Consider the following 24,568-nt stretch of genomic DNA (forward strand, 5'->3'; position numbering starts at 1 on the left):
CCCCCAAACCCCGGCCTCCCTTCTATCCCTGCCACTGCTCAAGGATGATATGTCTCTGTCCTCAAACAGATATGTGAGGACACACAGATATGTCTCTGTCCTCGGAGGCCAGAAGCTGCCTATTCCAAACTCTACACTCCTCCAACTGGATGGACTGTCCTTTAACCCTTCGGGGCTCCTCTTCAGAGTTCACACACCCTCAACCACACACACCAGGCCCTACAGCCATGGACCCTCACACTCTCCAGGGACATACATGTTTGCAGCCTGCACACAGTATACACCAAGGTTACTGTGTCCTTTCAAGGTCAAATATGAAAACTAAAGAGGGGAGGAAGAGCTAGTGACCCAGATAATCCCAAGATAGAATCTTCCAATCCAAGTTCCTTGGACTGGGGTTCCTGGGACAGGCTCCCAGGAAGTGTCACTGGTTTTTAGTACATTCCTGCCTGGAGGCAGGGGTTAGACAAGCTGACTCCTGAGAGGTCCTCTTGCACCCCAGTGGAGTTTGATGTGTGTGTGCTACGGATCGGAGAGGAGACTGGGCAAGGTGTCAGAGTGAACTCTAATGTGGGAGAGAAATATTTCAAAGTCACAGGCTTGGGAGGGTAAGTCTCCCCATTTGACAGATGAGGAAACTGAAGCTCAAAAAGAATGAATTTCCCATCTGCAGTTGGCCAGTCAGTCAAGACAGAGCCAGGTACAGAACCTGTCTCTAGATCTCCAGTTCTTGTCTGTCTCCTGCTCAGCATCCGACCCCCCAACTCTCTGGACCCCCAGCTCTCTCCCGAGGGGGCTCAAAGAGAACAGTCTGTCCTTTGTTCTGATTGGTGGGCTCCTCCACCTGCCCTTTACTTGGATTGGGGGATGCTCTGAACTGTCCTTTGCCAGAATTGGTGGGTGCTTGGCTGGCCTTTGTTCTGATTAGTCTATTTTCTGTGACTCTTCAGACTAAGGGCAGGATAATGGGGTGAAGGAGATGGGAAAGGAAACTTGGGGAGAGTTGGGAGAGCAATAGGGAGGGTATTTCACATTCCTGGCCAGAGTGAGCTGGATGCAGAAACAGCCAGTGAAGTCTGTGGCTGTCTGTCTGGCATTCTTCTATCCAAACACCTCCCTGTCCAGCCCAGCCCACCCAGGAGTGGGGGTGCTGGGTAAAGGAGCTGTGGCTGAGAAGGGTCACCTCATTCATGGCTCTCAAAGGGGCCTTCAAGACTTGCTCAAATATCTACCTCCTCTCTGAATCTTTCCCAGATCTCAAAGCATCCTCACCTCTACTGGATCAACTCTGGGAAGTAAATAGCTCCAGTTCCAAAGCCCAAGGTACAAAGGCTCAGAGGGCTGAGGGGGCCTCTGTGAAGTGAGGAGGGAGACCCTGGAAGTAGTGAGAATGAGCAGTGAGAAAATGCCTGAATTACAGGCACAGATGGGGAGCTCAAGTCATGGGCTGGGGTCCCGGGAATCTTAAAAAGAGGAAAGGAGCAGAACCATACCTGCTTGAAAGCACCTCTGTACACGTCACACTTACGCATGTTGCCAGGTACACACCTTGCCCACCATCTATGCACACCCCACACATGCCCACACGAAGATAAGAAATAAGACCATGTGTACAATGTGCACACAAATATGAACCGAGACATGTGTATACACGTGTGTACATGCACCTAGCCCAGGCTCAGAGCGAGATGAGGGAGGATTCACTTCTAGCCCTTGCAGCTTTTTAAGCAAACGTCAATGTAACCTGGCAAATTATATAAGAGGCCACTTCTCAGACCCAGGAGAAAACTTGCAATATACAGGAAAGATCAGTGAGTTCCAGTCTTATCCTAGCGGCCACAGAAACTCTAGGTGGCCTTCATCCGGCCCCCTTTCTTCTTCTGAGCTTCAGTTTACTCACTAATAAAAATAACTCCTCCCATCTCTGCAACACATGATTTTGGTCTAGTTCAACCAGTATGAGTGGATGGATGGAAGAATGGCAGGTGGATGGATGGGGGCAGGTGGGGGCGGGTGGACGGCTGGACGGCTGGGTTAAGTGGATGGAGCCTTTCTGCTTTGCTCAGCTCCCCACCTGCAGCTCTGTGGCTGGGGCCGGGGCACCAGCACCATCCCAGGCACTGGTCTGTCACTCTGGCATCAGAAACCGATCCTGTGGTGAGTGAGGGCTTCTTGGGGGCCAGCATTGGGGCTGGCACCCATTTGGGTAGGGGAGAGGGTCTGGACTAAAGGACTCCTAAATCCTTAATGCTTAGGATTATAGGAAGCCAGCGATCTGGCCTTCTCTGTTTTGGTGGCAGCTGCACGGGGACTGATGCCCTTCTTGAGGGTCAGGGTCACTGCCACACACTGCTCTCTTGTCGTGTTTCACCAGTCCAGTAGCTTCTTTTCCCATCTCCATGAGCCCCCCTATTGCTCTCCGGATGCCTGGAATTCACACCACACCCCTCCTTCTCATAGTGCCCCTCATCATGGCCTAGAAGAAGGAAAGATCAAACCTAACAGCTAGGTACAGCGAAGACTCAAGCCGTGTCACTGGGCCTGGCCATGAATACTGATGGGTCCTACTCTGCTTGTGCTGGACGCACCCCCCGCCCCTCCCCCCACTGTGTAGCCTGGGGGCGGGGCACTCTCGGGGGTTTGGTGTCCCCTTCTTTAAAAGGGGGGATTCAAGATCCTTCAGGAACTTGGAGCCCCTTCCTCTCCCCACCCCCTTCTCCATCCCTCTGTCCTTCCTCTGAGACTGTCTCTCTCAGGCAGGCCAGCTCTCTCCTGATCTCCTCCAGCGAGTGGCCCACTCCTTCTCCCCAAGCTCCCTCTGTCCATCTCTGTCACGGCTGCTCTCCAGCCTCTGCCTCCGTGAATCGCTCTCCACCTCCAGTCCTCTCTCCTCTCACGTGGCTGCCCGTCATCTCTCCTGCACAGTCCTGTCTCCACCCACTTCTGTCTCTCCTACCCACTCCTCCCCCAAGCAGTCACATCAACAACTGGCAGAGACCCAAATGGGCACCCTCAAAATGGGGGAAACCAGGAAGTTGCCCATGATGGGAGAAATTGGGAGTGCCAGGGCAGATGCCATCTACACCACTCTGCTTCCTGCCTCCTGTTCTGGTGGGCAATGCAAACGTTTTTATCTTCCCAGAGAACAAGGGACAAGGGAAAACTTATCTGTCTCTGGGCTCAGCATGGGCCTGGCAATAGCAAGCCCAGCTGCTCTGTGGCGGTGATTGGCAGAACTCCCCCCAAAGGAGCTTTCCTGGGGCTCAGACCAAATGAAACTTCTTTGGCAGACCGTGGATCCCAGCCTGAGCCCAAGCACCCCAAGCTTACTCCGTGGTTCCCGGCAGCCCTGATTGCATGCCCAGCCCTGCAGTTAGGAGACAACAAGGAAGGAAGCAGGAGGAGGAGGAGGCCCCTCCTCCCCTCCGCCCGCGCCTGCCACCTGCCACGGAGCCGCCTCTCACCAACTGCCTGAAATATTCAGAGCAGAGATGCCCCAGTGCTAAGATCGGTACCTCCAGGCCTCCCCCCAAAAGATCGAGCTGGACCAGAGTCAGGAAGAGAAAGAGGCTTATGGTCCTGGGGAGACATGGTGTGAAAGAACCTGGGGAGAGGTCCCAGTCTCAGTGGGGTCCATGCCCTGCCTGAGTGGGGGAGGGCATCGTGTCAGGGAAGGGGAGACACCTCTCTCACACACCTACTGTGTGCTGGAGGTGTCTGGTGGCTGTCAGTCTCCAGAGTGCACCTGACTCTCCTGGCGGGTTTGTTCACATACAGATTGCTAGGCTGCCCCCCTGAGTTCCTGATACAGTGGGTCTGGGAAGAGGCCCCAAGAATGTGCATTTCTAACATGCTCCTTGCTGCTGCTGATTCTGCTGACCCAGGAGCTACACTCAGGAGGTGCAGGGATAAGCATGCCGCAGATCTTCCTACAGCCTGCAGGGCTGGGTCTTGGACCCCATCTGAGAGGTGAGGAGAGGAGGGATCAGAGTGGTGTTGCAAAGGTGTGAAGGTCCATCCTCTGAGAGATAGGCCTGGCCCTCCCCCATGTGAGGGAGAGAACCCCTTAGGCGGGCCCTAAGGAGGTGTGGGGCGGAGAGAGTGAGGTGGTACAGCAAGTCAGAGGGGACAGGGCCCAGGCCACTGGGGACTCGATGTCCAGCCAAGAGGGGGCAAACCCTTCCCTCTCCTGTTGCCCTTTCTGCCTCTCTTCTCCCTCCTGGAGGCCCCTCCCTCCTCTCCCGCCTGGCCCTCTGCAGACTCCGGCTTCAGTTGTTACTCCAACAGGGCCGCGTCTCCAGCCTCTGAGCCACACTGGAGACACGTGCACTGTAGAATACACCTGAGCCCAGTCCTGGCGCCCCCCCCCCGCCCCCCAAGGGTGCCTCCCACCTCCCTCATGAGCTTGGCCCCCATGGTAGGAGCTGGCTCCTCCCCTTCCATATCCTGGGCTCTGAGCCTTGCTAACACCACCTACTCCAGCTCCTGCCTCATCTAGAATGCCCTCCTGATAGTCTCACCTAGGGAACCCCTTTCCCCCGCCCCTGTTCCCTTAATGCCAGATTTGGGGGTGGATGAAGGATGAGAATGGAGGAACTGGGGAGGGAGGCAGGCACTGAGTGAAGCATCAATTCTCTGGGCCTAACTGGCTGGGGCCCCTCGGTCCCTAGCTCAGGGTCTGCCATGAGGAGAGCAGGAGCCCACATGGGAACAGCTGGAGGAGGATCAGGAAGAGCAGAAGAGATGAGTGTGAGGATGAGGAAGACAGGAGGCAGACCTCAGATCAAGGGGGGCCTGGACAGCCTCAGGGCCTCTCTCGCCCCCTCCCCACCTTGAGCTGCCTCTCCTGCCACCTGGCAGAGCCAACTGTCACCTCCATCCCCATCACCCACTCTCCTCCCTGGCTTAACACCAGCAGCCCCCTCATCATCGCCACCTCAGTCATCTTAGCCACCAGGAGCCTCCAGTGCCCTCCTCTCCTATCACAGTGGGGCGGTCACAGGGACAGATGAGAGCTTGCTGAAGCAGGTATTGCCACACAAGAGAAGCCTGGGCAGGACGAGGGAGGAGTGAGCTCCCTGTCTCCAAGGGTGTGTGAGCAAGGGCTGCAGCCCTGCTGGGGAGTCTGTGACCTGAGAAAGGACTGGGCAAGCTTGGCTGGCCCCCAGCCCTGGGATCCAAGACCTTTAACTCTTCCATCCTCCTTAATCTCACCTCCTCCTGCAGACTTCATGAAGAGTGAACAAAACATGCGGTCTGCCTCGGAGGCAGACAGAGGCCCAAGCAGGAGAGAAGAATGGGGCTGAGTGACCAATTGGGCCAGAGTCAAAAAAGAGTTTGCCTCAAGAAATGATGGCCAAGGAAACAACTGGATACCTGACGGACTGACTGACCGACTGACTGACTGAATAGATGAATGAATGAAAGACTTCCCTTTTCTGGGTTCTCTTCCAGGAACATTTTGTTGTTCCTCCTCTCAGGCAAGTCTGACCTTCCCATCAGGGGCTCTTAGCCTTGTGGCCCCTCATCATGGCCTGGCATGTATAACATTGGAGTTATTTCTCATCTGGCTCCCCTATCAGACTGGGAGCTTTTAGAGGGCAAAGGTGCCCATTTCCTTCCCAGTTCCCAGCATTATCCAGACCGTCACAGATGTCAGATGTCTGCTGAATTAGAATATGACTATATGGCCTCCAGGGTCAGGCTGTAAAGGGCAGAGGTCATCACCAAGCAGATGCGTGGACCCCATGTCCCAGAGGCTCCCAGGCAGAGAACACATCTGACATCTCTCCAAGTGTCCTATGTCTGGCACAATGGCTATATTGGAGGAGCCTGAGGCATGAGGGTGCCTCGTACTGAGAGTTTCTGGCAACCTTTCTATGACACTTCTCTGCAGGCTCAGAAGCCCTTCCTGATTCAAGATTACCTCCCAGTGCATCAGGGACAGCATGTAGGAGGGAGTGGCTTCCTCTGTAAGAACTACTCTCACCATCATTCTTTTTCGAGTCCTGTCACCTCCTCCAGGAAGCCTTTCTGGGTAAGTCATTTGTCTTCCTCCTAGGTTTCCTAAGAAGTCCCACAGAACCTGAGAATTCTACAGTCTCAGGCCTCCTGGAAGCCCAGCTTGGTGGGGGTAGGCCGAGACAAGGGAGACAGGAAAGGACTTGCCAGGACCTCCTTCAGAATTAGGATGACCATGCCCTAGTTTAGAGTCCTTTGGGACACACTAGGTCCCCTCCCACACCCCACTTGTCTTTGGAACCCTACCAAGACCTTGCTGTAGCCAGAAGATGGCTGAGCCCCTCTAAGATGGGCTGAGTGCCTTCATCCAGGCCAGAAATAGGGCTGCTTTTTTCTCTCCTCTGTCCTAGACACAGCACTGGAGAGAGAGATAAATGCTAAATCCCGGGGCCTGGTACAGGGCTAATGTGGGGCAGGCTAGGCTGGGGGTAGGGGTGAGCTGGAGGAAGGGCTTGGTGCAGTCAGCCTCAGTGGGAACAGACAGGGCATAGAGGGGCAGCACTGGGGCTCTGTCCTGAGCCCTCTGTCTCATCTCACAGCCTCCTGGGTTCTGTCCCTCTTGCTGTCTGTCTGTTCTCTGGTATGTGTCTCTCCCATAGCTTCACTCTGCTGGGTCCCATGACTGTATTTGGCTCTATCTTCGGGGCCTGGCCCATCCCAGCTGTTCCCAAATCCCGGGGGGAGGGGATAACAGTATGAGAAAGAGACAAGGGCTGACTCCAGGGTAGACAAGCAGCCCCAGGAGGGGAGCCAGGGGATGGGGCTGGGGGGCAGGGTCATGGAGCCTCCCAGTCTCTGAGGGGAAGACCCTGGACACAAAGTCAGAGAGGAACAGTGGGGAGAGGAACAGGGTTCAGCCTTCCTCTCCAAGCTGACTCCTGGCCCCCCTTCCTTTTCCCTGCCCCTGTAGGAATGTGTGAGTTCTTTTATTGTTCCTAAGAATAGCAGTTCTGTATTGGGGGTTGGGGTGAGGAATCTTCTGGGCAGGGCTCACCTCAGGCATGCCCCTGCCTCTGGGCTCCACCCTTTATATTTGGCTGAGAGGCACCTTCGAGCCACCCCACCTCTACCTGCAGGGCTTTATTCAAATGCAAATTGGACTCTACCCCTCCCTTGCATAAGATGTTCACAGCTCCTTGGGCCCCCAAATAGGCTCTGTGCTCCCAGCCTGATGGCAACTGTAAAGTGTTTGGCACAGAACTTGGCAAAAAACACAGCTCACCATGGCCACTGCTATTCCTCCAACTCCTTGATCCACCTTTTCCCAATTCTCTCTCCTTATTCCCCCACTCGCATCCCTCCCACCTTCTGGGGCTTGCCCCCATTCCCTGTCCTGCACCCTGAGGTCTTCTCTTTTTCCCTCCTGGCCTGCTCCTGCACCCTGTCGCTTCTCCTGCCCTGGTCCTGTCCTCCACCTCCGCCACTCAGCAGATCAGCAGGGCTGGGCCAAGGGGCCCCCAGAAGTAGGCACTGATGCTTCCTTCTCCAGGGAAGGGGTGATGTGTGGGGAGACACTGCAGGCTCTGGGGCAGTGCCCTCCCCTAAGCTCTGGGCCCTACTAACCCCTTTCACCTTCCTTCCCCAGTTGTGTTTTTCTCTGCTGCACCCTGGGCTTGGAAAATCCCTAAGCTCTCAGTTTCCATCCAGTCTCACCACATTTCAGATCAGTGAACCAAGCCCCAGAGAGGGAATGTGAGGGGCTCGTGAGCCCGCAGGGGGCTGGCCATGGGCCTCCTGGTGCCACATCACTAAGAAGGGGTCCCAGTCCCTGGGCCCCCGAGGCAAGGCAGGATCCTGACACTACCCACCACCCAGCTTGGGCAGGCAGATTGGCAGCCAACGTTATTTGCCTTTGGAGGGCCCAGGAAGCCAGAAAACAAACATCCGGAGTCTCTGGAACTTCTCCTACTCTCCCTGCTCATATCCCAAGGATCTGGGAGCCACTGAGCGCACAGCCTGCTTGTGTCCATGCACAGACACACCCCCACATAGACACACAGCCCAGGGCTGGGTAAACAAGTGATCCCTGGAGATGGCTCTGCCTGAGAACCTGAGCAGGTCCTTTCGACCCTGAGCCCTAACTGTCCCCCATCCTGCCAAGACCCTACAAAAACTTTCTCTTAGAAGTGAAAATTAAAATCACCTTTGTGTGATTTTCTGCAAATTTCTGGATATGCTCACTAAAACTGACATCCTCTCTCATGTTGTAGGGCGCTCCCTCTTTGCTGGCGACCTGACCTTGCACGTGGCCAGCACAGTCGTCCATAAGCATGACCCTAGGGACCACTATGTGACTGCAGCAGAATTTGTCCCTTGGGTCATGGGGAGAATGTCTGTGTGAAAGCATGCAGGGCTGGGATTCTGTGGGAGAATGTGCAGGGGATGTGACTGTGGACCCCATTCCACTTTCTTGCACAAGCATCCACGTGTGCAGAGACCACCGTGACCTGTGTCATCCAGTGTGTGACTTGGGCCATTGGGCGTGTGCAGTGAGCATGCGGCTGCCTGTCTGAGGGACTGTGAGTGCCCAAGATGCTTGTTTTGCTTTCGAATAAGTGAATGAGTGTGGCTGAGAGTTTTCGTGTCTGAATGAGTGGGAGTTCTGATTCTCTTCCCCATCAACTCCTCCATCAACTCTGCCAGACCTGGGTTTACACCTTACATCACCTGTGTTCCCCAGGTGGGAAAGCTTTGAACCTTCCTGGGCTCAGTCAGCTCATCTATAAAATGGTGCCTCCTCCCAGAAGATATTTGCACATCATACATCCAATGGGAGTTGATTTTGAAAAATACACAAAGAACTCACAGAGCTCAATAACAACTAAAAGAAACCCAATTGAAAAATGGCAAAAGACCTAAATAGACTTCTCCACAGAAGACAGTCAAATGGGCTCCTCCACATGAAAAGATGCTCAGTATCACTTATTATAAGCGAAATGCAAATCAAAATCTCCATGAGATTTTGACATCACCTCATCCCATGAGAATGGCTGATGTCACAAAGAATGGAAACGACAAATGTTGGTGAAGATGTGGAGGAAAAGGAACCCACCAGTGCAGCTTCTACTGAAAATACTACAGAGATTCCTCAGGAGAATGAAAATGGAAACCCCATATGATCCAGCAATACTTCTGCTAGGTATTCACCCAAAGAAAGCGAAAACACTCTTAGGAAAAGGTTGATGCGCTCCTGTGCCCACAGCAGACCTCCCTACCAGACCTCCCTCCACAAAGCCCAAGTGAAGGCCCTATAGTAGCCATGAGAGGTACTGAGCAGACTCGGGATGCTGTAAACAGAGGCTCAGAAAAACCCCAACTCCAATCCACCTCTCATTGTCAGGAAGATTGATATCTGGAGAGGGCCAGAGACATTCCCAAGGATACAAGCAGACTTGGTTAGTTCAAGCTCCCATCACAAAGCTTCTGGAGCTGGAGTTGGGGAGCTAAAGTTGGACCTGGACCCAAGGTTTGGATCCTGGTGGTTCTTGAATGAAGCCTAAGGCAGGGAGGTAGAGGAGGGGAGGGGAAGAGATTCCCCCAAAAAAACCACCACTTGGAGACCTGTGCCATTAGCAGCTGGTATGGGCCTCATACGCTTCTCCATTCTCCACCCAGACCAGATCTCCTACTGGTGTGATTAACCAAATTACGGGTTTTTTCTCTTGAGCAAATTGCATCGGCCTAATTGAATGAAGCTGCAGGAATCTGGGTTGGAGGCTGACAGCAGGTGAGGACAGCAGGAGGAGGGGAGAGGAGGATGTGGATTAGGTTGGGAGTGGGTTCTGGCAAGGCACAGCAGGGAGGGAGGGGCCAGGGCATGTGGTGGCCTCACTCAGAACACCCTCTCTGCACACCCGCTGGTGCTCCCACTGGGTGACTGGGCAGAGGGCAGGAGGAACACTGTCCCCAAGAGACCACTGGGCCTTGTCAAGTGCCAGGCACGACACTCACTTAACAGGAACTGTTTCATGTAACCTCCCAAAGCCCATTTTATGTTTGAGGGAATTGAAGCTCAAAGAGATAAAATGACTTGTTAAATGGCGGCACCTAGACAGGGCTGTCTGGCACTATAACCCTGGCTCTTCCCTGGTGCCTGCAGCAACCCACAGAAATGCTCCCTTCCTGCCTCCAACGCCTCCCTAGACTTCATCTAGCTCATTCTTGTGTCCGCACATATCTGGTGCAAGTGGGTGTTGCCCCCCAACTACTCTATGAGATCCATCCTTCCGGTGAGACTCGTATGAGCCAGCATGGATCACACACACACACACACACACACATCACCCACAGCACACCTGCACTCCACTTGTTCTATACAGCTTGCTGCTGTCATACTCACCACCCAGGATGACACACAGGAACACGACTGCTATCACCTTCACATGGCATGGGCCACATGCTGAGCTACAGTCACAATGTCCATGATGTCACATGGTTACATGAAATGAAATATTTGCCCACCCTCAGTGAGGGTGAACTACACCCTTAGTGTCACATATCATATTCTGATGCCCACAGTGTCATTCTCAAATAGCGTCATGCACACAGGTCCGCGCTGGCTTTGTCACACTGTCACTTTTGAACATTATCCAGGGCCTCCTGTTTTTAAAAAAACATTCCACTCAGTGAAATGGCATCATGTCTCAGTTTTGCTTCGAAATATGTTAGCAAAACAACCTAAGAGTGGGAGAAAATATTTGCAAATCATATTTTAATATCCAGAATATAAAAAGAGCTCAACTCAAACAGAAAAAAATATCAAACAACCTGTTTTAAAATGGGCAAAGGGTTTGAAGACCTTTCTCCACAGAAGATACACAAATAGCCAGCAATCACATGAAAAGATGCTCAACATCACTATTCATTAGGGAAATGCAAATAAAAACCAGTATTAGATACTACCTCATAACCATTAGGATGGCTACTATTAGAAAGAAAGGAAAAAAAAAAACAACAGAAAATAAGTGTTATTGAGGATATGGGGAAATTAGAACTCTAGTACCAATTGATGGAGATTAAAGTGGTACAGCTGATCTGGGAAACAATATGGTGGTTTCTCTAAAAATTAGCTAAAATTAAAATTAACATAAGTTTCAGCAATTCCACTTGGGTATATCCCCAAGAAGAAGGCAGAAACTTGAAGCAATATCTGCACACCTAGGTTCATAGCAATATTATTCATAATGGCCAAAAGGCAAAAGCAACCCAAGAGTCCATTCATGGATGAATGAACCACTGTGGTCAGTCACTGAGTCTGCAAACCATGGAATATTATTCAGCCCCTATAACGAAGGAGATTCTGGCACATGCTGCAATAAGGAGGAACCTTAAGGACATTCTGTAAAGGGAAATAAACCAATCACAAAAAGACAAATACTGTATGAGTCCACTTACATGTGATTCCTAGGGTGCTCCAAATCATAGAGACAGAAAGCAGGATAATGTTTGCATGTTTCCAAGGGCAAGGATGAACTATTGTTTAATGTTCAGTTTTGCAAGATGGAAAAGTTCTAGAGACTGGTTACATATCAATATGAATGCAATTAACACTATTGATAAACATACTTAAAAATGGTCAAAATGGGCCCTCCCTGGTGGCGCAGCGGGTTAAAGCACTGCACTGAGAATCTAAAGCCGCTTCCGCATGAGTTTGATTCCCGCCTGCCCCGGAGGTGACCACATGGTGTGGCAGACCTCTCCTGACCCGCCCGCTGCTCCCCTCAGCAGTGTACTTCGTCGATCTGCCTGTTCTGTTCCCCACTCTGTCTCTGGTGAAGCCTCTCACCGCCCCTGAGCCTCTGGCCTGTACCCCAGTTCTGTATGCACAAATAAATAAATAAAATCTTTAAAAAAAAAAAAATGGTCAAAATGGTAAGTTTATTTACATATATTTTACCATAATTAAAAATATGGCAAAATAAAATTTCTTGAGACAAACAAAACTGGAAACACAACATAAAGCAGAGTTGCAGCAAAACAGTTCCAAGAGGGAAATTTATAACAATACATATATTAAGGAAAAATGAAAATCCTAAAATAAACAATTTGACTCTACATCTTAAGAAAGAACAAATTATAAAGACAAGAACAAGAACAAAGTTAGGCGGAAGAAAGGAAATAAGATTAAAGCAGAAATCAAGAACAGGAAAAAGTAACCAAGCTAAGAGATGGTTCTTTAAAAGGTAAACATAATTGACAAACCCTTAGCTAAACTAGCCAAGGAAAAACCAGAATGGATCCAAATCAACAAAATCAAAAGTGAAAAAGGAGACATTACAAGCATTAGCAAAAAAATTCAAAGTATCCTAAGAGACTACTATGAGCTATTTTACACACCAACAAACTAAAAAATGTACAAAAAGTGAAAAAATTCTTACATTCTTTATGATGCACACCTAAGCCTTACATAATGTTAAAATGCAATGTTAATTCATTAAATAAATAAAAATTCTTAGAATCAATTACCAAGACTAAAGCAGGAGGAAATAAAAAATGTGAAAAGACCAATTATTAGCAAGGACATAGACTCTATAATAAAAAAAATCTCCCAATGAAGTAAAGTCCAGAACCAGATGGTGTCACTGCTGAATTTTACCAAACACTTAGATGAATTAACACCAGTCTTTCTCAAGTGCTTCCCAAAAAACTGAAGGGGGAACACTCCCAAACTCATTTTATGAGGCTGAAAACCAGAAAAGGATACTACCAGAAAAGAAAACTACAGACCAACATCCCTGGTGAATATGGATGCAAAAATTCTCAACAATAAAAGAATGAGATCATGTACCATGGTCTAGTGGGATTTATCCCTGGGATGCAAGGATGGGTCAAAGTATGCAAATCAATCACTGTGATGTATCACATTAATCAAGAGAAAGAAAAGAATCATAGGGTCATCTCAACAGATATTGAAAAAGCACTTGACAAAATTCAACATCCATTTATGATTAAAGACTCTTAACAGGGCCTCCCTAGTGGCCCAATGGGTTAAGTCTCAACACTATGAAACTAGCTGCAACTGCAGTGGCGTGAGCTTCATCCCTAGCCAAGGAGGTGACCTACATGGCACAGCAGACCTCTCCTGACCTGCCTGCTGCTCACCTCAGCAGTGTATTTAGTGGATTTGCCTGTTCTGCTCCATTCTGTCTCTGCTGAATCCTCTCGCCCTACCCCACCTCTGCACCTCTGGCCTGTACCCAGTTCTTGTATGCAAAAATAAATAAAAAGACTTAACAAGTAAGGCATAGAAGGATATATAATATCCAATATAATAAAGGTCATATATAATTAAGTCCACAGCTAAACTCATATTCAATGGTAAAAGCTGAAAGCTTTTTCTCTAAGATCATAAACAAGACAAGTGTGTCCACTCACAATTCCTAATCAACAGAGTCCTGGAAGTACTAACTAGAGCAACAGGTCAGAAAAAGAAATAATAGGTATTATAATTAAAAAGGAAGAAGCAAAACTATTTCTATTTGAAAATTACATGATTTTATATTCAGAAAATCCTAAAGACTCAATCAAAAAACTGTTAGATATAAACAGTGAATTCAGCAAGTTTGCAGGATACAAAATTAATAAACAAAAATCTGTAATAACTCTGTACACTAATAACAAAGTTTTTGAATGTGAAATAGAGAACTCGATTACATTTACATTAAAAACTTAGAAGAAAAATTAATTAAGAAGGTGAAAGATCTCTTTGCTGAAAACTATAGGCCATGATGAAAAAAATCAAAGAAGCCACAAATAAATGGAAAGGTGTCCAATGTTCATAATGGAAGACTTAATATTGTTAATGTATCAATACTACCAAAAATCATGCATAGATTCACTGCAACCCTTACCAAATTTCCAATGACATTTTTACAGAAGTAGAAAACATACTTATAAAACTGATCATATATGTGTACATATGTATACATACATAGATAAATATGTATCTCCATATATTGGATTATTATTCAGCCATAAGAAAGGAAATTGTAAATTTCCTTTTTACCCTTTAAAAATTTACATTTTACCCTTTATAGCAACGTGGATGGATCTTGAAGGTGTCATGCTAAGTGAAGAGAGTGAGATAGTAAAAAATACTGTATGTGAAATCTAAAAATAAATCTCATAGAAAAAAAAAATCAGACTTGTGGTTACTAGAGGCAGAGGGTGGAGAGAGGGAATGAGAAGGCAGTCCAAAGAATTAAATCAGTGCTAGGGATATAACGTACGGCATGATGACTATGGCTAACACTGCTGTAGAACTGTTGTTAAGAGATTAAGTGCTGACACTTTCCATCACAAGAATTCCCCTCTTCTCTTTTCTTCTTTTATTTTTTTTGCACCTCTATGAGAAGATGGATTTTAGCCGTGGTGATCATTTTACAATTACATAAATCAAGCCAGCAGGCTATATGTGCTTTAAAGGTATATAATGATATGTCAATTAATTTTCACTACAACTGGAAAATTTTTAAATAAAAACAAACTTGTTGTATAAGAACAAAAAATAGGGCCCTCCCTGGTGGCGCAGCGGGTTAAAGCACAGCATTGAGAATCTAAAGCCGCTTCCGCATGGGTTCGATGCCCGCCTGCCCCGGAGGAGACCACATGGCGTGGCAGACCTTTCCTGACCCGCCCGCTGCTCCCCTCAGCAGTGTACTTCGTCTATCTGCCTGTTCTGTTCCCCACTCTGTCTCTGGTGAACCTCTCACCGCCCCTGAGCCTCTGGCCTGTATCCCAGTTCTGTATGCACAAATAAATAAATCTTTAAAAAAAAAAAAAGAACATAAAATAGGGAGTATATGAAAGGAGACAGCAGAACTAAATGTGGCCAAAACTTGGTAACTCTTAAATTTGGATAATGGGTATGTGGCAAGTTTACTGTATTATTCTCTCTATTGTTAGGTGTGTTTAAAATATTCCATAATAAAAAACAGCTAATCTCCCTGACCTCACACCTCTTGCCAGTGACTACAGACTTCTCTGCAACCCTCACATCCAAACATCTCCAAAGGCTGACTCTGCTCTGTCCTCACATCCCACTAACCACGACCCGGGTCATCTGGATTCTGGCTCCACTGGTCCCTGACACAGTTCTCATCCCGCTGACTGGTCCATGGGGCACAGCCAGCACAGTTTCCTTCCTTCCTCTCTGACTTCCCCTGGCTTCTAGCATCACTCTCCCGGTCTCCTCCCCTCCTTCCCTGGCTGCTCCTCCTGTCTCTTTGCTGCTCCTCTCCCACCTCCCCAACCTCCAGAGGACGAGATGTACAGGGCTTGGGGCTCAGGCCTCAGTCTTCACCTCTTCTCCTGCTGTGTTCTCTCCTAGCGTCACCCCAGCTAGATTTAATAAAGTACCCACACCCGTCAGCTCCTAGTATACTCCCAGCCTGGCCTCCGCTGTCCTCTGGGCACCTAGATGCTCGACTTGTGTCCGAAACAGGACTCAATCTCTGCCCTCTGCTGTCCCACTTAGCCTGCCCTTGTTCCAGTCTTCATCTTTCTCAGTAAGTTCTACCACCCATCACTTGGTTCGCCAAGAAATCTGGGTTAGTATTCTTTTCTCTCTCATTCACCAGCAGCAAGTTCTGTCATTTCTGCCCCAACTATCTCCAAAGTTCGTCCATTCGCCGTCCCTCAGCCCAAGCATCACCTCCCTCTGCCTGGATGACTTCGGTAGCCTCCAACTGGTCTGCCTGACTCCTCCCGGCCCCTCCAACTCACGCCACATACACTCTGCAGCCAGAACAATCTTTCAAAAACAAATGGGACCGGGTCACTTTGCTGCCTGAACCCGTGGGAGTCTTCCCATGAGGCTGTCAGATAGTGTCATGCGCTTACATGTCATACTGTCAACCAAAAACAGCGTCCCATATTTCATGTCAGAGGTCACTTGGGGTCACTCAGCATCACATATAATGCCACTCCATGTTCCACCCATGGATGCATACCTCACTAGATTGTATAACTTGGGGTACACACTCGCTTTCACAATTCAGTGTCAGTGCCACATATTTGGGACATGCCTGTTACCGCACAGTGTCATTTGCTCATGCTTACATATTTGATCCTCATAATGTCATGCGTGCTCCATGTCACACACTTCGTACCACTTAGGATCACATTCAACACCACACAGCACCTTGGCCCACACCCATTCGCTCACCCTCTCTCTATACACAGTAGCCGCTGATTGAGGTCACATGCTGACACCATATAATGTCACAGGTTTGGTGTCATACACTCAGCAGAACACATGCTGCCCCAGTGTCCACGTGCCCCCTCAGCATCACCTTGGTCCTACAAGCTCACCCAGCCCCTCCTGACTGGGCACAGTCACCAGAGTTGCTGCCCCATGTCAAGGCTGTTTCCTGTTGTTGTGCTCAGAGTCCTCAGCCACTGCTTGTTCCTTCAAGGATTTCCTGTTGTCAGGGCCCCAGACGGACCTGGCCGGGGCTGGGACACACAGCCCAAAGCCCAAGAGTCAGCCAGCAGGAACCCCAGGCCTCTCTGCCCCTCCTCATTCTGGTTGAGCCTGTGGGATTTCCCCCAATTCAATAGGCCTGAATCCCCCTGCAGGGCCTGTGCTGCTCCACTGGGAGGAAGAGCAGAGGCGTTGCCTGGGGGCCCTGCCCTGCGCCCTGGGGCCCAAGCCGGTACTTCCCAGGAGAGGGGCCTGGGTAACCTGGAAGAAGCGTCTACACTGCCTGAACAGCTTGAGACCAGACCAGGCTGCTCCCAAGGAGTCAGGTGAGAACTGGGAAGTAGAGAGGAAGAGAAAGACAAGGTCTCCCTAAGAGGGACACCAGATAGGAGCAAAAACTTGGAGGCAAGTACCAGGGAGAGGCAGGCTGACTGGGATGAACTCAGGGCATGAGCAAGGGAGACTCACACTGTGTGGTGTCGAGAAAAACAGATTTTTCTCCTATCTACTCTCTCTCCCTTCCTCTACACCAGCATTTAGATTCTGGCTCCGAGCAGGGGCCGTGGGGCACTCCCTTCCTGGCCCTGACTCGGGACCCCACAGATTGCCCCCCACAGCTGCCAAGTCCCCTCACCTCCTGCCCCTGGCCAGCCCGCAGGAAGGACATGCAGAGGCCAGCACACGCTCCCAACACGGCCTGAGATAAATATTTCCCGGGAAACGGAACTTGTTCTCTCTGTGTTTACAGCCAAGGGCCAGGCAGGGCCGAGGGGGAGGGGCCAGCCAGGGAGCCTCCTCCCAGGAACAGCATCTGACCCTGCCTCAGATCTGCTGTGCACTTCCCATCTCTCTCTGCGCCTCCATGCCAAGCCCTCGGAGAGGCGGACCCCCTTGGTCTGGGCCTGCCTGCAAGCCCAGACCTCTTCTCAGCTTCTACCTTCTCCAGGGTCTCAGCCTTCCCTGCTTCTGGTTGGCAGAATTTGTGTCTGCCCACCTCTGCCTTGTCTTCTGTCAGACAGTATGGACGGACAGACAGACGAGAGACAGGCTGCGGTGGCGGCTGAGACAGCCTCCCTGACCCCAGTCCCGGCACACCCCAGGCTTGTGTGGCCCGACAGGTGGGCACGGACAGATGGCAAGGCCTCAGGGCCCCCACAGATGCCAGATGCCATGGCTGAGTTGTTGGCAGCAGCTCCTCGAGGCCACAGGGCATCCGGGGCATCATCAAGGCCACTTGCTCCTGATGTGCAGAGACCAGGAGGAGATTGGCACATCTGCTAGTTAGCAGCACTCACCGAAGAATTTTAAACACAGTGCTGCCTGCAGCGGCCCCGCCAGCCTCACCCCAGTGCTCCTTGTCCAGTAACCTTGACTTCACTGGTACTGGCCTTCTTCTGAGCTCACCCTGCACAAGCTGCTCCTTTCACCATGGGGCATTCTCAATCCCCCCGCCCTCCCAAGTGGGAATCCCACTTTTAGGACCGTCCTCTCTTCTGCCCTGTCATCCTCTGTGCCACTACATGAGACCCTCTTATTCCCCACTGGTGGCATCAGACTCTGAGAACAAGCCTTCCTCATCAGCCCAGGGCCCAGGGCCCAGGGCCAGAGAGGTTTCTGGGTGACTAGCACAGAGCCAGCCTTCTGCCACCCACTCTGGGCTTCGGTCCTTGTTCCAAGCTCCTCCATCTGCTTGGTCCCTGCTCTGTGCTAGTTGTTCTCAAGTCAACTACAGGCATCTCTCCGACTATCCAGCTGATATCAGACCTCATCAGCCAGTAGCCTTGACCTTCCCCCCCATCCTTCAAAGTTCTAAGGCAACCCCCTCCAGGACGTCTCCAAGACAACCTCTAATCCAGCCGTTGGCCCCTTCTTGGAACTATTCCAGCCCTCTCACAGTTACTCTCATTATATCAGGACATGTTTCATGAGCACATATCAGGCACTAATCCTATGCTAAGCCCCGTGTGGGCCTAGGAGAGACAATGGAGACCCAGCCTTAGTTTCTATACCCCAGTTGTTTACAGCTAGAAGAGGAAAGATGAAGGACCACAGAGAATAACAAGTTACCAGACTGTAAGCTCAGGCAAGTTTGGGGACTATGGGTGCCCAGGAAAGGAGAGAAAATGACTTGATGAGAGGCGAGGGAGCAGCCTGAGAAGACTTCGTAGGGGAGATGACATCTAATCTGGGGTGTGAAAGGGAGTAGGTAGAGAAAAAAGGGAAGGCACTCCAGAGAGGAGTCAGTGTGGGCCAAGTCAGGGAGGCTGGGAAGAGCTGGCACCCTGGGGAGTGAGTATTGCCAGGTTGGGGACAGGAGGCGGGATGAGGAGCCAGCAGGCAGGTCATGCCCAAGAGCACAGTCTTTACTTACCCCATGGGCAGCAACAGAGTGGGGCAGCACAGGTGGTTATCTACCACGGACACCTGTGCCCTCGTCCATGTCTGTTTCTCCCCTGGCCCCTGCACCACTTTGGGTTCCCACTTCCCATCCCCCATGCCCCATCCCCATCTAGATCTAAGCCAGCACAGCATGCATGAATCCAGTGTGCTCAGTTCACTGACCCGAACTGCCTCAGTCGGACATCCACAGAGTAATGGCTCCGGCCCTGAAGGAAGACACCAGGCTTAGCCTGAAGGGCCCCTCCCCCAAGCCAGCAGGCTGGCACAGGGGCCAGGGAGCCACCCAAGAGAGTGTATGACAGATGCCCAGAGCTGGGGATGGGCCCAGCAGCCCTGCTCTCTTGGCTCTCATCCTGCCTCTACCAGTGTTCAGGGCCTGCAGACCTCCGTTTACCCTGGCCTGGCAACCTGCTCCTTGGGAGCACAGCCTAGTCCTGGCCTCAAGGACCTCACTCTGGAGGGAAGACAGAGGACAGCAGCTCCCCAGACACCTGCCAGGCCAGAGCCAGACATCTCACACATGCTGTCTTTGTAACTTCTCCCACAGCTCTGCTGTGCCAGGCCCAACAGCAGCAGTTACATCCAATAGTGAAGGAGCTCTGATCCGCTGTGACAGCAGGAGACTGAGGTGCCAGCTGTTAAGGGATTGGCCGAAGGTCACACACCCAGGAAGTGGTGGTGCTAGGACTTGAGCGCACGCCCATCCAGCTGTACCTTCTGCTCACTAGATGAGGCCAACTTGTCTTCCCGGACTCTACCCTGAAAGGAGGGCTCATCATCAGGCTCCTTCTTCCTGCTTCTTCCAGCTCGTCCTCTAGTCTGAGCAACACCCTGGGACTCCCACCTTCTTTAGTCCTATCTTTCTATGTTGGGGAGTCCCCAAGGTGAGCAATCTGCTTGGGTACTCAGGATGGGGTGTCACAGGACCCTGAAACAGAGCAGGCTCTACCAAGAGGCCAGGCAGATATTAATCATGGGTGTGGGTGTGGGGTCACGAAGTAGCGCAGTGCTGAAAGCTGATGACTTGTGGCCTAAAATCCTCAGTCTGAAGGCGGGGGGCAGCAACCAGACAAAGGAAAGCGGGAGAGAGAAGACAAGCAAAGGGGGGAAATTAGAAGGATTCGGGGAGGCCTAGTAGCCAGAGTGAGCACAGCGGGGCTCAGAAGGAGAGGGAGGGCCCAGGAGAAGGGGAACATTCACAGAAGTCAAGCAGGGAGCCTGGGGCCTAGCTCCTTCCCTCCAGGCCCAGCTTCCTCACCCAGGAGGGCTCAGCTTCTCCAAAGCCCTCTCCCCTCAGGACTTCCTGGGAGGATGACAAATCCAGTCTTGCCGAGCGGGTGGCAGTGGCTGCCGAGACACTGCTGGTTCCCAGGAACACCATCTGTCCGGCTCTGGAGGGAGCCCGCCCCATGGGGAATGCCATGCAATAGATAAATTAATAATGACTTCCTGGGCCCTTCCCTCTCCCTCCTTCTCCAGCAGCCAGGTGCAGGGACATTCCCCAGGGTCTGTCCCCATGTCCCGGCAGTGAGCCCAGGCTGAGCACCAGGCCGTGTTGCTGTCCCCGTCTTGCCGCAGGCAGGGGAACAGGGAGGCTCATCGGGGTGTCACTCTTAGCTCTGTCCCCTGAGTCATTCACTGGGTGAGCACCCTGGGCCTCAGTATCCCCAAATATAAAAGGAGAAGAATACCAGCATTCTTCACAAGGAGGTTGTAGGGTTAAATAGGGGAGCCTGGCTAAAGCTGTGGCACAGAGGAGGGATGGATCCAGGGCTCTGGGCATGAGAGTGGGCTCATGCTGGTCTCGCCCCTCAATCCACTTTCTCATACACACACACAAGCAACTTGCACTGCATCTCATGTTGCTCAAGGTCCATCAGAGCAGTGAAGATTTCTATGCGGCACCCCAAACGTAAGCCAGGGGCAAGGGATGATGCTCTAGATATCTAAGGCAGTGTTCTCACTCCTGCACCTGGCACACATTGGGGGGCACCTTGCTAGGGCTTATGAGCAGCAGTTTAGAGGTGAAGACAAGCCAGACAGACATAGAGCCACGTCATGGAGAAAACAGGGCAGTAATGCCAGAGCCAGCAGCAAGTCCCAGGCATCTGAGCGCCAGAGTAAGAGAGCTCAGAGGAGGGGCGTGAGGGCAGGGAGGGCTTCCCAGAGGAGGGAGGCTAGAGCTGAGCCCAGAGGGTTTGGGTCACTGAGGGGGAAGAGGCCAGCAGGAGCACTTCCAGGGGGCAGAAATGGATGTGGAGAGAGGGGCCTGTGGTCTTCCTGGCTGGGGCTGCCAAGGTGGAGGGAGATGGGAAGCACAGAGAATTTTTGAGCAGGAAATTGACAAGTTCTAGCAAGTGTTTGTTAGAAAGAGCCTTCTGGTCACCGTGTGGAGGATGGGACCACTGAAAGCAAACAGCCACTGAGCATCCAGGGGAAAGATGGCCAGTCGGAGACTCAGGCAGGCAGCGGGCATGGGGAGAAGGAAAGGAATCCAGGAAATACTTCGGGCAGAAAACCAACAGGGAGTTGTTGGATGAGGATGGGCAGGAGGAGGGAGGGAGGCTTCTAAAATGATTCCTAGATGACTTGGGAGAAGGATGAATCCTCATTCAGAGGGAACCCCTGGCAAGAACAGATAGGGGTCAGGGGCAGGGTCTTGGTGTGGGGAGGCACTAAGATGGAAAGGGGTGGGGCTGGGATTCGGCTCCAGCCTCCCAGTCCTCCCAGAGGTGGGGGGCGATGCACAGACTGACCCCCGGCCTGTGCCCCCACGCCCAAGCCCTCCCACGCCCCCCTCCGCTGAGCCCTCACCTCCAGTCCGGCGTCTCTACTCCCTGCGTGCACTGGCTCTCTTGCAAAGGGATCCGGGCCAGCTGTAGAGACAAGAAGGCCAGGAGCTGAGGCCTGCCAGGCCTTCTCCCCTTCTCCCCAAACTGCCTTCACCTCAGGCCCTGGCAGGCCCCAGGCCTGCTGTCTCCCACGGGACCTCCTCCAGGAAGCCTTGTGTGATTGCACCCTGCTGACACACCTTTGTGCTCCTTGTTTCCCATGGGCACCTCTGGCTCTGGTGTTTTCTTGCCACTCCATGCTGAGAAACAGAACCACACTCTTTCAGAAAATGTGGAAACGACCACATTTTCACTCTTCCTGAGGCCCCCTCTTCCACTTCAGCTTCTCTCTAGGGAACTCCGCTCCCCCTCACCTGTTTCCCCACCTTTAAAACGGGGTTGAAAAGTCCAGCTCTCACCACCAAGAGGCCGTGTTCCCAGCCAGGTTCTGGAAATATGACCCCCGTGACCCCCACCCCCAGCCTGCCGCCTAGTCATCTGGACGATAGGACTCCCCGTGCAACTCCCCCCAGCACCCCTTCCACAGCAACTCAGATGCCGGCAGGTGCATCATGAACCCCTCACTCGTTCTCTGGGAGTCTACCACCCAAGTGGTGTCCAGAAACCTCCTTTTCTCTGACAAGCACTGCCCAGGGGCTGGCCACTCTTCCCCACCCCCACCCGACAAGCGCACCCGGGCATCGGACAGGCACAGGCGGTGGGATATTCTGAGCCTGGCTCCGTTCCCGTCAGCTGCTGGCCGCCATGCCAGCCTGGCGCGGGCGCAGGGGCTGGCTGATTTGATTTGGCAGCTTCGGAAGCGGGTGGTGGGGACCGGGAGGGGGAGGGGGGGCACACCCATCCCTGCTAGGAAATAAACAGCCTCAAGCACTCAGAGAGCCAGGGGGAGAGCAGTCTGGATGGGAGGGACAGTGATGGGTTCCCTGCCTGCGTGCAAAGTGGAGGCACCAGCCTGCCTGGTGCCCCCTCTTTGCACCCAGGCCCTGGCCGCCTGCCCATGACTGCTGGAATCTGTGGCTCTCCAAGGCTCCCCAGGGGTGACAGCAGCTGCACCTGGCGTGTGAATGCTTGTGGTGTGTCTGTGGCAGGGTGTCTGGTTGTCCCACGTGTCCCGGTGTGTCCTGTGTGGTCTCCCTGCAGCTGCGCCTGAGTGTTCCCCGGGCTGGCTGCGTGGGGGATGACGGTCTCGATGTGGTCATCTCCCAGGGTGACCGTGGGGGACTGACTGCAGCCCAGGGTGTGATGAGGTAGCCCGCGTGCCTGAGTCTACTGTAAGCCTGGTGTACATTGGCTCCGGCCTGTTCCTTCCCTCTGTGCCATGACCCCGCTGACCTGGCCAAGTCCTGCACAGGAAATGACGAAGGTGGAGATAAGTACCTGACCCCAGGCCCTTCCCTTTTGTCCACAGGCAGTCTTCTCCCCACCCCCCCACCCCCAGTCTCAGAAGGGCCACCTACTTCGTTGCCTGGGGCAGCGCTTCCCCTTCCCCTTAAAGGCCGAACTAGCTAGTTTCCCTTACTTTTCCCACTATCCTTCAGGCCCCTCTAGCATTCCCTGAAGAGGTTCCCCAACTCAGACTTCACTTCCTCATGGGGAGAGTGAGGCAGCTCAGCTGGGGATTCACAGCTCCTAGGTAATCCCACCCAGCCTCAGTGTTAACTGCCTTCCTGCCCTCACCCCAACCTAGTCCATCTGTTCTTTCCCCAAGACCCCAGGAATCTCCACCACCCTGCTTATATGATGCTGGTTCCCTGGGCACTGGGACCTCACAGCCTTCAGTCAGAGTCTGAGGTTCTGACTCTCTGACCCTTGCACAGAGAGGGCATGGAGGTGGGGTCCAACTAAGACCCCTGTCTTCATGGCCCCCAGGCCAGGGTCAGGAGGTCAGAGGAGGGAGGAGCCTGCCAGCGGGAGACGAAATGTCTCATCTATTATCGCCTCCCCATTGTCCCACTGTCCTCTGGGACCTCAGGACTTCCCCACCCAGACAGAGGAAGCTGTGAGCCCCTCCTGGAGACAGAGGAAGGAACTTGAACAGAGGTGTACTCCAGGACTGGGGGAGAGCCCGCTATGCCCTTGGGGTTCCCAAGGAGGAACCTAGGCTCATAAAACTCAGCTGGCACAAAAGGGCCAGTGGGACGGAGAGGCCCTGGGCTTCCTGGAGGAGGTGCTGGCACCGCTCCTTTCCAGGTCAGTCTCCAGTGGCAGGCAGGTTGTCACCGGCACTTGTATGTACCGTGTATGTCCTCACACATGGCTGTGTCCATGCAGGGAAGGGTGCACATCCCAGTCACAGACCTGGGCCCCAAAGACAGGGCCTACCTGAGATAGCGGTCAGCCACGCAGCAGGCATAGTGACAGAGGGGAGTGGAGTCTGAGCGAAGAAGAGGGGTGGAGAGTACCACGCTAAGGAGAGAAACCCATCAGGTTTCTCTGCTCTCGGCACTGGGATTGGTCATAACACAGCCAGTTCTCAGCCTCTAAGACACTTGGCACCAAGGGCCGTGCCCTGCCACCACCCAGGCCTTGCCACCACCTGCTGTGTAACGTCAAGCAAGACCTTTCCCTCTCTGAGCCTTTTGCCTTTCTGAAAAATAAAAGGGTTGCATTTTGCAGCACCCTTCAAAGTCTAGCCATTTCTTGAGGGAGACTCAGAACGGTAGCCAGAGTTGGAGACTCACAAGGCTACAGAGAGAACTTGAGGGGAAGCAGAGTAAGGAGGGGGAATAGAAGAGCAGAAAGAAGAGACTGGGCAGTGAAGAGGAGAACCCTGAGGAGGCACTGTGGGCTGGGCAGCTGGGGAGGTTCTCTGCTGGGGACTCCATCCTCAGAGCTAAGACAGGATGTGGTAGACAATGAACACTGTGAATGA

The 24,568-nt window shown here is 52.2% G+C and overlaps 1 protein-coding gene across 4 annotated transcripts in view; it reads right to left on the reverse strand.

Moving 5' to 3' along the window:
- The window catches only part of PDE2A (phosphodiesterase 2A, cGMP-stimulated), an 89,214-nt gene that overhangs the window by 31,745 nt on the left and 32,901 nt on the right, over positions 1-24,568 (reverse strand). The window contains exon 2 of one of the 4 annotated variants that reach the window (XM_012725652.1): positions 21,659-21,720. The exons of the other annotated variants lie outside the window; for them this stretch is intronic. Within the exon in view, the coding sequence (XP_012581106.1) occupies positions 21,659-21,720 (62 nt within the window). The remainder of the gene's footprint in view (positions 1-21,658; positions 21,721-24,568) is intronic. 4 annotated transcript variants of the gene reach the window in all.

This window comes from Condylura cristata, unplaced genomic scaffold, assembly GCF_000260355.1.
Source record: "Condylura cristata isolate star-nosed mole 26May11 unplaced genomic scaffold, ConCri1.0 scaffold00015, whole genome shotgun sequence".
In the NCBI taxonomy this organism is placed as follows: domain Eukaryota; kingdom Metazoa; phylum Chordata; class Mammalia; order Eulipotyphla; family Talpidae; genus Condylura; species Condylura cristata.